The 13710-nt window shown below is 31.7% G+C and overlaps 1 protein-coding gene across 1 annotated transcript; it reads left to right on the top strand.

The window, feature by feature from the left end:
- The first annotated feature begins 3635 nt into the window (after positions 1–3635).
- LOC25485591 (protein indeterminate-domain 5, chloroplastic) lies at positions 3636–11191 on the top strand. Its single transcript, XM_024772130.2, has 4 exons — positions 3636–4272; positions 4764–5160; positions 7840–9019; positions 10926–11191. The coding sequence occupies exons 1-3, from the start codon at positions 4113–4115 to the stop codon at positions 8996–8998; spliced, it is 1716 nt and encodes a 571-aa protein (XP_024627898.1). The 5' UTR covers positions 3636–4112; the 3' UTR covers positions 8999–9019; positions 10926–11191.
- The last annotated feature ends 2519 nt before the right edge of the window (positions 11192–13710 follow it).

The following is a 13710-nucleotide window of genomic DNA, read 5'->3' as shown; positions in this document are numbered from 1 at the left end:
TCTACAGTGTGTTTTATAAACATATATTTACGAAGTATTTTTTTTAATATATAAAATGAGCATCATTCTCTAAAAAAAAAAAAAATGAGCATCATAAACTTGTAGGTTACGAAGCACATTTTAACAACTATATACCTTAAATATGTATTTCATGGTGTACTTTTTTTAAGAAAATGTGTGCCTTAAAAATATAGTTTCTGATAGTTATTTTTTCATGAAAAGTGGATGAAAATGTGGGAGTATGTTAAGAATTGCTCAGGGTATATTTTTCACATGACTTAACTTCCAAGTGTCATTAGACGGTGGATTTTTGCTGAATTGGGCTAGACTACTGGTTTGTTGTTTGATAATTGCTGTTCCCACTTATGGGATTGCTAAAAAACTCACCCGCCGACAGTTAACTGTCAATATTTCTTGTTCTTCGGTAGTTAACTGTCGAAGTGACATTTTTTTAAGCATAGATCCGGCGGCAGTTAACCGCCAATGAGGGTAAATGTGTAATTTACACGTGTTTCGTAACAAAGGCCGAAGTGGGAACAACATTTTTCTTGTTGTTTTTGGATTTGGGCTTAGCCCATGTTAAAAGAAGGTTGTTTAATAATTCTTCAAATAATTGCTCAACCGACCAGATCATAACTTCAATCGATTGTTTTTTCCATGTAAATTTAGATCGATCGAAATTTCTGATCATTTTGTTCTCTTAAAAAATGTGAGCAATTTTGAGGGATCGATTAAGTAACCATCTATTTCTAAAACATTACACATGATTGCATACAAGATACTTCCAAACGTTATTATTTGTTAAAAAATGTACTTTTAAACAATACAAAATTACGTATTCCAAAAATAATTATTTGTGCGTGTGTGTTTTATTTTTCTTTTCAAATAGGAAAGTTCCTTTTCAATTTATTTTTTACAACTGCCCCAAGTTCTGTTTATAGTCCACAATCTGTTGACAAAAAAAGTTTGTGCTTTTCTCAATCGTGTATTCCAAATCACATTAAGGTTTGTGTTTTTCTCAAAAAAGCAACGTTTTGGCCAAAAGATATTTGACCAATTTTTCAATACATGGTTGGGCATGCTAGGATTGATTTGGATTTTTGTTAATATTCATACCAATGTATAGGGCTGCAAAATAATCACTCCAATAGGACAGAATTTTTTTGAAATAAGACAAGGTTAGAATTTGTTGGAAGAAAATGTCGCCGCCATTGAAAATTACATGAGGTGTGTGGCGTGTTCTTCCTTTGAAGGAGACCATTCTCTCTGTGTAGTAGCATTTTGCTATAAGTAACCACTAAGAGTTGAAATGTTTAGAGCGTGAGTCTAAATATAAAATAAAATAAAATGTAAAAAAAGTTGGACAGGATCTCTTGTTTTGAAAAAAAACCAACGTTAGTTATTGTTTGACTGTTTTTGTATCTCTATGTTTGAATATTTAAAGAATGTAAAGACTAAAAAAATAAGGTAGTACAGTTATGGATGCAGGCTCTTATCCTTTTATATTGCAGACCATAATACTTTAAGATTTTCTATTTGGTTTCTTGTACTTTGGATCTTTGTCTAAAAGAATGACAACAGAATAGAAGCCAACAAAGAAAACGATGATTGGGACTAATTTTTTAATTCTTTGGGGCTCCTTTTAATTACATATATTGATCCACTTGAAACTATAAAATAAATAAACTATACACCTTGATTGATATGTTAATATTATAAAGCAGCAGTAACCCTATATAGCTTTACCAACTTCCATGCAGGTGTAAATTAAGACTAGATATTAGGTGTCCGAACTTGAACTTTATTGGTCTATTCATATGCTTGTCACAGGTTGTTGACTATTTAAAGGAATCCTACATTTTTTTTTAGTAGGTCAGAGTAAAAATTCCATGGTAATAGTATCTTTCACCATCTTAATATTAGTAAAAATTCATGTAGAGGTGAGCAGAGTGATGTGTTGGGGGACAAGTAATATTTGTCCCTAACTTGATTCTAAATTTTAATCGCACCGTTATTAGGTTCCTAATCCATCTCTAGATTGAAAAAAATTCAACGGTCTATGAGTCAAATAGATCTAAGGCATGATGATGTTAAAATTGGGTTGGGTCCTCTAATTACCCTAGTGCTATGAATCGAGTTGTTTTTATTTTTGACAATCTAAATCGAGTTGTTTCGATAACTATAGTCCATAGAAATAATTAACCTCACCTAAATTAGTTTGACACATATTTAAATTCAGGATAAGTTTAACAAAACTACGATGAACTATTGTAAATTTACGAAAACAATATGTTAAAACTTCAATAAAATATGGTGCTACTATAGTGTTAGAGAATGATTTCAAGAAGATTATAGCTAAATATGGAATAGTAAACATGTTTAAAGTTGTAGTAGTTAAACTCTGACCAATTTATGACTCTGTAATTATACTTGGACCTTAATTTATTCTCCTTTTAATTAATATGAGTCTAAAAAAAATATTATTTATGTTTATGCTGTCATTCTGTCAAAGAATGACATCCTCTCTTTCCTCCCATTGGCTGTTTGTTAAAAACTTTATCAATGCAAATAAGAATTTAGAGAGAGAAAAAAGGACAGCAATGTTAAGAAAAAGAAATGGAATGATAAAACAGTGTTGCTAAAAACAATAATAAAAAAATTGTGATAATAATATTATTAACTATCCTTGTCAAAAGACCTCATAATTCCCAAAAAGCACATATTTCACTTTATTCAATTCCATGGTAATATCTTACAAAAATCCACTTGACAGTGATTATAATCCACGGTCTAAAATTAAGCTGTCTCTTGAGAAAATGTAACAGCTTTGTGAAGTTATCAAAAACCACCTTGTTTCTAAATAAAATTCTGTTTGATTTGTTTATCCATAGTGGTTGGATTAGGTCTTTTCTTGGGTCTTTTGATTGTGATTTATTTTATTTATACAATGTTAAATGACTAAACCACCCTTTGGTTATGATGTGACTTTTTAGAGAGAAAAAAAAAAATAACAAAGGACACAACAAGCTATAGGTATAACCAATTAGACATTGCATGCAAGAAGTGAAAGTGATAACAGAACAGAATAAGCACTTTTCAAACCAAGTCAGCCAAACAAAGCAATTAGAGTTTCAGAATCATTTTTTTGCTGTTTCCATGTCAGTGACCTTTAAACGGTAACAGTATAAACAGTACACACTCACTCTGCACCCCTCCACTGAATTTCAGACATAACATCAGGTGTTTTTTTTTCTTTTTTTCCTTCAACTTAAAAAAAAAAACCAAATGATAAGACCAACAAAAAAAACATTTCAGTTTAATTAATAATAATTAACTTGATTTCAATTACCAATGCTAATTGTTCATTCATGCATTAACTTGAATTTCAGTTTCATTGTCCTTTTTTTGAATATTGAAATCTGTGTAGGGTTGCATGATGAGAGAAAGTTTGTCTTGAAGTGAGTAAGAAGATACTTACTACAAATTTAGAGAGAGAGAGAGAGAGATAAAGAGAGAGAGTGGTGTAGTAGCTGTTTCATGGAAACTATGTCGTTTTGTGACTAAGGATTGGGTCCACCGACCCGTAGGCCTTACCCTCTCTCACTCTTTCTCTTTCAATAATTTTATTTTTGTAAAAATAAAATTCTTTTTATGACAAGAGAGAGATGAGAAAGTGAGGAAAATCTGGAAAAACTTTTTGAAGAGGAAAAAAAGGCAGAGAATAATAATAAAGTTAGAAGAAAAAAATTTACTATGTGTATATGTGTTGAGGTATCTGCATGACACCAAATCATCACTGATAAATTTAGCTTAGGTTTCTTCTCATTTAAATCAACAAAACCATCTTATCACATATGGAGGGCTTGATTTGCTTTTTCTTCTTTTTTCAACTTATCTCTATTTTATAGCTTGTTCTATATCCCATCTTTTTTTTGGTATTGTTTTTTATTTTTGTGAGATTGAGGTTATGATGAATTGAAGAAGGTTCAATTTGCATGTTGGTTTTTCCTGAATTGTGATTGTTCTGTAAGGTTAAAGAAGTGAAGGAATTGAAGAATTACACACTCTTTCTACTAGTTGAAGAATATATATAGGACTTGACTTGAATTGCTATGGCTACATCATCTTCCTCAGCATCACTTTTTGGATTCAGAGAAGAGGATCCGAATCCGATGAATCAACAGCAGCATTCTTTGCCACCGTCTTCATCAACTGCAACTCCAGCTGCTGCACCAGCTCCGAAGAAAAAGAGAAACCAACCTGGAACACCAAGCAAGTTTCTTAACTATTTTATTGCAAATTTATGTTTAATCACTAAGTGCATGATTGTATTTGCGGTGAGATTGACAGAATCACAGTGAACCACCTTGATTTTGGCAAAAACTATATTTTGAAACTTCACTGTGATTCTGCTAAATTCACCACCGATACAAACATACACTAAACCAGTTCTCATCAATAAGATGTTTTTCTTTTCCTTTCATGGATTTATCTATTTGAGTATTTTCATTAATTCTGCAAATATTTTTTGGACTATTTGTGTTTTTTTTGTTTGTTTTCATATGATATGGATTCCCTAGTGTGGAACCCTAATTTAAAAATAACATAAATGTTAAAAGAAATGAAATGAAATTCAATGGAGTTTGTTTGACATGGATATTAACCTTTGTCTTGAACGAAGCTTCATTTTTTTTCTCAATTAATTTTTTGTGTGTTTTATTTTTTGTAATAATTTATTGTTTGGCTATTTTCAATGGAAACAGATCCAGATGCAGAGGTGATAGCACTATCTCCCAAGACCCTAATGGCAACAAACAGGTTTATTTGTGAGGTATGCAACAAAGGGTTCCAAAGAGAGCAAAATCTACAGCTTCACAGAAGAGGACACAACTTGCCTTGGAAGCTTAAGCAGAAGACTACAAAAGAACCTAAGAGAAAGGTTTATCTGTGTCCTGAGCCCACATGCGTTCATCATGACCCTTCAAGGGCACTTGGTGACCTCACTGGGATTAAGAAACACTACTCTCGCAAACATGGTGAGAAGAAATGGAAGTGTGATAAGTGCTCTAAGAAGTATGCTGTTCAATCTGATTGGAAGGCACATTCTAAGACTTGTGGCACCAGAGAATATAGGTGTGACTGTGGCACTCTCTTCTCCAGGTAACATATAACAATTCAATTCAATTACCTTCACACACACACACATGTTTTGTTAATAATGTCGAATCGAAGTATCAAGAGCTGAATCTCGGTAGAATAGATTGTAATAAGGTCATTCTGTCACTTACAATAGTGTTAAAAAAAATACATACATGTAATATTGACGTCATGTTACCATTTTTGTCAAACAGTTATTTTTTTCAAACATTTTATAAACACCAAAAGGGAAGAACAAATGTGACGTTGTTTGGTTTGGTTTAGGGCATTTTATTTATGTTAGATTCTTCAAGTGACTATAGAAGGGAAAAAGACTAAGATGCTTTCTTCATTATCTAGTGAATTGGGTTGGTAATAAATACATTTTTTATTTTTACATTTCATAGCAATAGAAATTGATTTGATTAAGATTGTATGGTTTTGGTATGGTTTGGTTTGTCATGTTTCAATATTTGTTAGTACGGTGTGGGCAAATGAAATGGATGGAAACATCCACCCACGTGAATGATCTCTGAAAACTTTCTTCACAAACAAAAAACACACACGGAGGAAGGAATTCACACCTTATAATTATACTACAATCTTTCTCTTTCCTTGTCAAAAAGCATAAGAGTAGAATATTATGGAAAAAACACTTCACCTTTTTCTGATTTTACCTAGGAAACAGTGCTTCATTTTTCAGCCCATTTCTTTTTCATCCTATTCACGTGTTGCTATGTTATGAACTTGTGTGGTGTTGTTACGATCTTTGTTTTCTTCTTGGTTGGCTACTTGTGTTCAGTACACTGTGCCCTTGCAGGTGCTCCTTTTCATGATAACGTTACGACTTAATCAACTATTCAACTCTCTCTATATTTTTTGTGTACTATTTTTCTTTTTTCTTCCACATGGTTTTTCAAGTTTATTTTGGACTATTTTCTTGTTTTTCATAAGTTTTTTTTTTTTTATAACATGGCATTGGTACGAAAATCATGACCAATCTTCCCTAAGGAAGACGTCTTATCATGTTTAATGTGGTCTAGGCTCCCATATTTTTTTTTCATTCATAAAATTTGAACCTAAAACCTCATTCATATGGTTAAATTCAATTCCACTCGATCCAACATAATTTTAGTGGTTTTGTTATATGTTTGAAGGTAGAATGAGCATTCAATTCAATCAAATTTTTATGCAATCACTGATAGTAAGATTTGTGATTGTCTAACTATGATTAGACAATTCAAATTTTAAACATATTTATTATATTTATTAAATCTAAAACTTAGTCTAAAATTTGAATCGTATGATATTAATTGGTTATCTTTGATCTTTGGATTGCCAAATTGCATGTGCATGCAATACATATCCAATGGGAAAAGTCTTGTCAAAGTGTCAATAGTAATTTTGATAGCTTATACTACGAGTCAAACTCAGTCATAGTTTGAGCACATTAATCACTCAACTGTATTTCCTTCATTCATCAATTCCTTAACATTGAATACTATATTCTTATGCTTCATTTATTGAACACTGTACACTAGTACTCCTTGACATTGCAGTTCTTCGTGGAAGTTTTCATTAATCTTGTAATCAAGCCTTAATTTTGTGTGAAATTAATTTCATTCCACTTGGTTGTGTCTTTTATGAGGTTTTTACTATGAATTCTTAATCATTTATTCACATTATCATTTTATGTAACTACTCGTTTCATCAATACACGCAAATTTTTGTCCTTGGGTTAATTAAGTATCACATTCTTTCATTTGGATGTCAATTATTTTCTACTCTCAATTAAGAATTTTATTGTCTTTTACTTGAAAAGGCCAAGTCCCACTTCTAGTAATCTATGTATAATTCAGGATACGTACGTAACAGCTTTTAGATACTACTATCATAGTTACAGTGTCTACAATAGTATTACCATCATTTTCAACAAATTTATTTTAATAAATTTAAATAATAAAAATTCTAGCTGATCTCTCATTGATTTGATATATATATATATATATATATATAGAAATTTTAGCCGCTAGTATATTTTATGTGCTTTTTTAGTAATTAACCTCTGAGAAACTAATGATTAAATGAGTAATATCATTGATCTAATTCTTCTGTCAAAAATAATTATTAATCTAATTCATGCATTTTTTATGTGATTCTAGTTGGGCAAATCAGCTGAGACGGTGAAAAATTATTTTTCTTCTAATTATAATGTTTTTTTTCTGGAAGAATTATTAGTTAGGTTGTGTATTTTAATTTTTTTTTTTTTAAGAGATTGTGTATATAAATGTTAAAATCTGAAAGTTGATGCCGAAACTGGCAAGTTGCAGAAAAAATTTCAGCCCCCCCATCCCTTTTGAAATCAAGACATGTGACATGTATGTCTAGCCAGTTTTATCTCAAAAGTAAAATAAAATTTTCAACAATTTAAGCAGTTATTCTGAAAAGTATTAGAGCATTTAAAAATGGATAAAATTGTTGATAATAACAGCGGTAACCATTTTACAATTGTTTTCGTATCGATTTGAAGTCTGTTACATAAAATTATAAAGTCAAATTCTTACCGTTGAGCGACCAACTATTGTTATACCTAGCTAAATGATTTTCCTTTCATACAATTTTTTCTTGTTACAGTTTGTCATCACATAATGGATATATTTCAATTAGAAACTGAATTTGTAATAAATGTGATTAATATTGCAGGAGAGACAGTTTCATAACTCACAGAGCCTTCTGTGATGCATTGGCTCAAGAGGGTCCAAGACAGCCACCAATTTCTCTGACTGGTGCCATTGGATCCCATCTCTATGGAAGCTCAAGCAACAACAACACCATGGGTCTAAGCATAGCCCAGGTAGCTGCACAAATGCCCAACATGCAACAACAAGACCACCACAGCAGCAATTCAGCCACTGAAATCTTGAGACTCGGCGCAGCCGCCGCCAATCGGTCCGGGCAATTCGACCATCACATGCTCCCCCAGGCTACTTTCAGACCTAATTCCTTCTTCAACAACAACATTCATGAGCCAAACCAAAACTTTGTCCCTCATGATCCTTCTCAACAACAAGGTTTAATGATGCAGAATAGCCACAATAGCAACAACAGCAATCTCTTCAACATGCCGAATTTCCTTTCAAGTAACAGTACTAACAGTAGCAACAACTCATTCTCTGAACACTTGAATGTGAATAATGAAGGAACAAATTTCTTCAATGGATCAGGTGGAACAAGTAGTGCTCCATCACTCTTCAGCAATGTTTTCTCCCAAGGAGGAAACAGTAACATTAATGCTGCTGCTGGTACTGCTATATCATCAATGTCAGCAACTGCACTTCTTCAGAAAGCTGCTCAAATGGGTGCAACTTCAAGTAATGGAAATGGCACTACTGCGACTTCGCTTCTCAAAAGCTTTGGAAACAATACTGGTGCAAGTAACTCAACTTCTTCTGGTGGCGGTGATCATAGCAGAGTGCAAATGGGTGGTGGAAGTGGGAACTATGGTTTTGGTGGTGGGAATCATGAACAGAGTAATTTGCAGGATTTGATGAACTCTTTCGCTGCTACAGGAAATACTTCAATATTTGATCAAAGTGGAGGAGGAGGAGGAGGGGGTGTAGGGCTTGGAAGAGGAGGTGGTGATAGTAGTCAGCTGACTCGTGACTTTTTAGGAGTTGGTCATGAGATTGTGAGAAGCATGAGTGGTGTTGTTGGAGGACAAAGGGATCAACATGCAGCTGCTTTTAACTTGGCAGCTTCTTTGGAAGGAGATCAGAGAAATAATATCAATGCTGCACAATCATTTGGTGGAGGAAGAGGAGGTGCTGGTGGTGGAGGAGGAGCAGGAGCAAATTTTCATTGAGCATCATCTTCCTACTAAAAGGTACGTACATCAAATAGTCAACACTCATATATTCAATTAGCTATAGTAACCTAAGAATGTTATGTTTTACTTTATTTTTATATATTATACTATTTGATCATGTGATGATTATATTGTCATTAGTGGGGGCTTACCACATTCTTGATATGTGTGTTTTGTTGGATCTAATGCACTTTTGTTAATTGTATAAGTCTTTTTTATTATTTTTACAAATATTAAAAAATTCAAGTAGGAATTTAGGGTAAATTTGAATTGACATAAATTTGACACACAATGAATTAATATTTATCGTGGTTTAGAAAAAAGTTGTCATCTACTCCCTTCGTCTCTATATATAAGCACCATTTTTCTATAATAAAATGGTGCCTAGATATAGGATTGGAGGAAGTACTATAATTTTAACAAATTTTGGTTATCAATTTGACTATTAATCTCATCATCAATTTAAAAAATTCCATGAATTTGTTTATTATGCATAGGAATATTTTTAAAATACTATTTTAAGGACTAAATCGATATATGTAGCTACCCTTGTAAGGTTTTTACAATGTCACTCTACTCAATCATAATTGTTGAATCATGAAAATTATTTTTACTGTAATTATATCACATATACCTGTAAAATAGTTTTACAATAACATTAATCTCTTTTGTAAATACTCTTTTATATATTGATGCGTCTAAATTTAAGTTTTCATCTTCTAAACTAAATTAATATTATTAATATTTTTTTGAAATAATATGTATCCATCATCCATTGGTTTAAAACGAGACTTATATCTAGAGAGTATATTTGAAATGAAACTTATATTAGGAGATATGTGAATGAAAGATGCTATGATAGTATTAATTTGTTTTTTGTGATAAAAAGTGTGTGTGGTCTGACAAGTTGTCTTGCATGGTGCAGACAGCGACGTTGTGCAGAACTAATTTGTTTCTTCTATTGTCTTCTCCTTTTCAAATTTTTACTTTCTTTTTTTGATATATTTTTGGTTGGCTGGCAAGGACAGTGTGAGTCACGAGTGCCAAACTTATGTCTGAACAAATAATATCTGCTCTTATCAACATGTTCTTTCTTGCCACCTCATACATTTGTCACACAAATATTTTATACATTTTCAGAGAATGTCCTTCCTTCCTTCCTTCATTCGTGTTAAATTCAATAAACTTATACTATTAAGTATTTTCACTTTTCTATGTTACTGTATTTGGGGTTGACAATTTAGCTTAATTTTTTCTAATGAGGAAAAATATATCTGCAATGCTTTTTTTGTATCAGCTTTATCTACGATGATATTAGTTGGTATAGAAATATTTTCTATATTGTTTAGGGTTTGTTAATTGGTGTCTTTAGAGAGCCGATTAAAGAATTTAAATATAGAAATTATGTTTTGAAAATATATGCTTTTATTTTGATCAAGTAAATTAGTAAACCACTTTTTAATAGATTTTTTTTTTTTTTTTTTTTTTCTGATGCTTAACCAATGTTTTTGGGAGACTGTTTAATATTGTCATATAATGAATATTTTTTCATAAGAAGTTTTTATTTTCTGTACTTCATTTATCCATCTTTTATTACAACTTGTATCATGCACGTATCTGGTCATATGTGCTGTTGTTCCTTTCTCCACAACTTAGGTCTATTATTTAGATTGGTATCATACACGTTTTTAACCGCATTCTCTTGTACTCTTTTTTTAATATCATTATGTTTGTTCTTTTGTGAAAAAATTATTCCATTAGTGCAGAGTACTTATCAGTCTCTTTTCTTAATATACATATACATAATTTTCGAATTACATGTGATGTTTGCTTAAATAAAGTAACCATGTAATTTTTTATACCATCTATTTATTGTCTCGACAACAGTAATTAAAAATGACGATTATGGTTTGGCTTTTTGCAGGGATTTCAACATGCTCCATTAAAACTTGATCTAATTAAAGATTTGGAGAGCACAGTGAAGCATATATGTGGGAATTCCTGAATTTTATTGAAGCTTCTTAAACTCCATCGAACCCCCCTCCCCCAAAAATATAAAATAAAATTCTGATACATATTAGTTTCAAGATTTTCATGGTTTATTTTATTAGATTTTGCTATTGGATAATGGATATTTTAATTTGACTATCGGTTATAGATTTTGGTATTGGATAATAGATATTTATCATATACTTTGTTGATATCTCTTTGGTTTTTTATCAAGGTCGGTTCAATAATTTTCAATAGTGAGGCCTAAACAAATTTAAATATATATGGCCTTTTTGTTGGTATATAAAGCTTTTTTTACTTAGAAAATCTAATAAAAAATAACTTTTTGTTGATAGGTCTAAAGCTAGAACTCTAGTAACCTTACCCCATGAGATAATACTATCGTTTTATGGGATTCAAAGGTCACTATGATTTGACACTCGGTTCTATGGGACCATAGAAAACGAATGCATTTTTTCTATCATAGTAACTCCAATATATATGGTGTTGAACCAGATTAATGTTTCAAGTTTGGAAATGATTTTTTGGTTAGATCTAAGTCTTATCATTGTCTCTTATATCAATGGAGTGTGGATCCCCATTGTATTGCGTTTCTAGGTAACATGTTTCTAATTAACTTTTGCTTCTTTTTTTACTCATTCTATGCTGGATTGGGTTGAAATACCCTTGTAATAACTTTTGTTTCAAATACATCTTTCCTTTAAAAAAATTTGACGTATAGCTGTCCTAAAATAGAACTGCTATCGAAAGTATTTTTCTAAAATAATTTATTGAATTAATCAAACTTCTTACCGTGTTATTTCACACAAAAAATATTGTAAGATTATTTATTTACATTAGCATTAGGTATGTACTGTTCGCGTAAGACATTCCATCAAAATTTGTAGACTTTATGTTATGTTACTAGAAATTTATTTTGAGAGACACGATATATTCAACAAATAACGATAGCATTGAATGACCTTTAGTTGAACTATGGACCGTGTCTTTATCTAATATTGGTTGATTCGTCAACTTTAGAAAGTTTGTTTGGATGGTATAAAATATATTATTTGTTAGCTAGTTAATAGACTTTAGAAAATTTTGACCAAACTTATTTTACAACCTAGACAAGACAAGGGTCGATGTGGAGTCTAATGTAGGCCAAGGTTACAAGTCCGCACAACGGCGTATACCAACTCCCTACTCATAAATATCAAAAGTCATGCATTGATAAGTATATCATGAATACAAGTTAAAACAAGACACTGACTTTCTTTGACTTCAAAAATATTTTTTTAAACCAAGGGATGTATTTAAGAGTGAATGGTGGTTTCACCAAGAGATTGCTCATATTTATAAGAGAAATGATATTTGAACATCCATTTTATGACAACTTTCTCTCTCATACTCACATTACTTTTTACTTTATCTCTCTATTGCTTTGGTTTTCGTGCAAATACCAATTTTTTCTTTATAAATTATGATTGTCCTAAAAGTTGTCTACCAAATGGTTGTTCAAATAACACTCCTCTATTTATAATGTCTTAAGGTTTTTGGATGGTGATGTTTTGTTCTAATTTTATATTGGTCTTATTAGTGTAACTAAATTTGGTTAAGTTTGTTTTAGTTTTTCCTATTAGTTAGAGAGTTAACTTGCATAGCAAGCAAGTAACCATTTTGTCTATAAAAGGCTTTGTAATTGTGAACTTCATAACTAATGAGCAATATTCACATTACACAATAATTCTCCCCATTATTCTCTCTTCTCATAACAACTTTCTGTTATAATCATCTTGCTTAGAAACTGCTTATTTTCATAAGCACTTTTGTTGTGCATGAACAAAGTAATTGTTCCAACAATTGGTATAGAGAGCCTGGTTGAATCTTAGGGAAACACGAGTGAAAAGTGAGGGGAATCATCATTGGGAATCACAGAGTGAGGTGTGTGTATTGATTTCTCTGTTTTCTTGAAAATTAAGCAAGATGAACACAAACAGTTTTGGATCAAATATCTTAGTTCTTGATGGCAAGAACTGGGAACAATGGAGTGCTTTGATGAGATCATTGTTTGGCGCGCAAGATGTGAGTGATCTTGTGCATAATGGTTTTGAAGAACCTCCTGCAAATTCCACTGATGTGCAGAGAGCAGCTTACAAAGAAAACAAGAAGAAAGATTGTAAAGCTTTGTTCTACATTCAACAAAATGTTGATAATCAACATTTTGAGAAGATTTCAAAAGCAATTAGATCCAAAGAAGCATGAGATATTCTGGAGAATTATCATAATGGGGGAGAAAAGGTGAAACAAGTCAAGCTGCAATCATATAGAAGGAAGTATGAAATGATGCAAATGGAAGAATATCAGAAGGTGAGTGATTACTTCTCAAAGATGATTGAAATTGTGAATTTGATGAAGAATTATGGTGAAAACATCTCTGATTAGATGATAGTTGAGAAAGTCTTGAGATCTCTAAGTCAAAAGTTTGACTTCATAGTGGTAGCAATCCAAGAAGCAAAGGATTTGAAGACTATGAAGATTGAAGAATTGCAGAGTTCTCTTGAAGCACATGAACTGTTGGTGATTGATAGAAGTTCAGAAAGATCAGTTGAACAAGCTCTTCAGGTTCAAACAACCAAGAAAGAGGGAAATTTTAAGAATTTCAAGAAGGGAAGAGGTAAAACAAACTGGTCCAATAATACAAAATCCAAACTTGCGAA

The sequence above is a fragment of the Medicago truncatula genome, chromosome 1 (assembly GCF_003473485.1).
Source record: "Medicago truncatula cultivar Jemalong A17 chromosome 1, MtrunA17r5.0-ANR, whole genome shotgun sequence".
Lineage (NCBI taxonomy): Eukaryota > Viridiplantae > Streptophyta > Magnoliopsida > Fabales > Fabaceae > Medicago > Medicago truncatula.
Note: the sequence above shows the minus strand (reverse complement) of the source record. Positions and strands in the feature narration are given on the sequence as shown.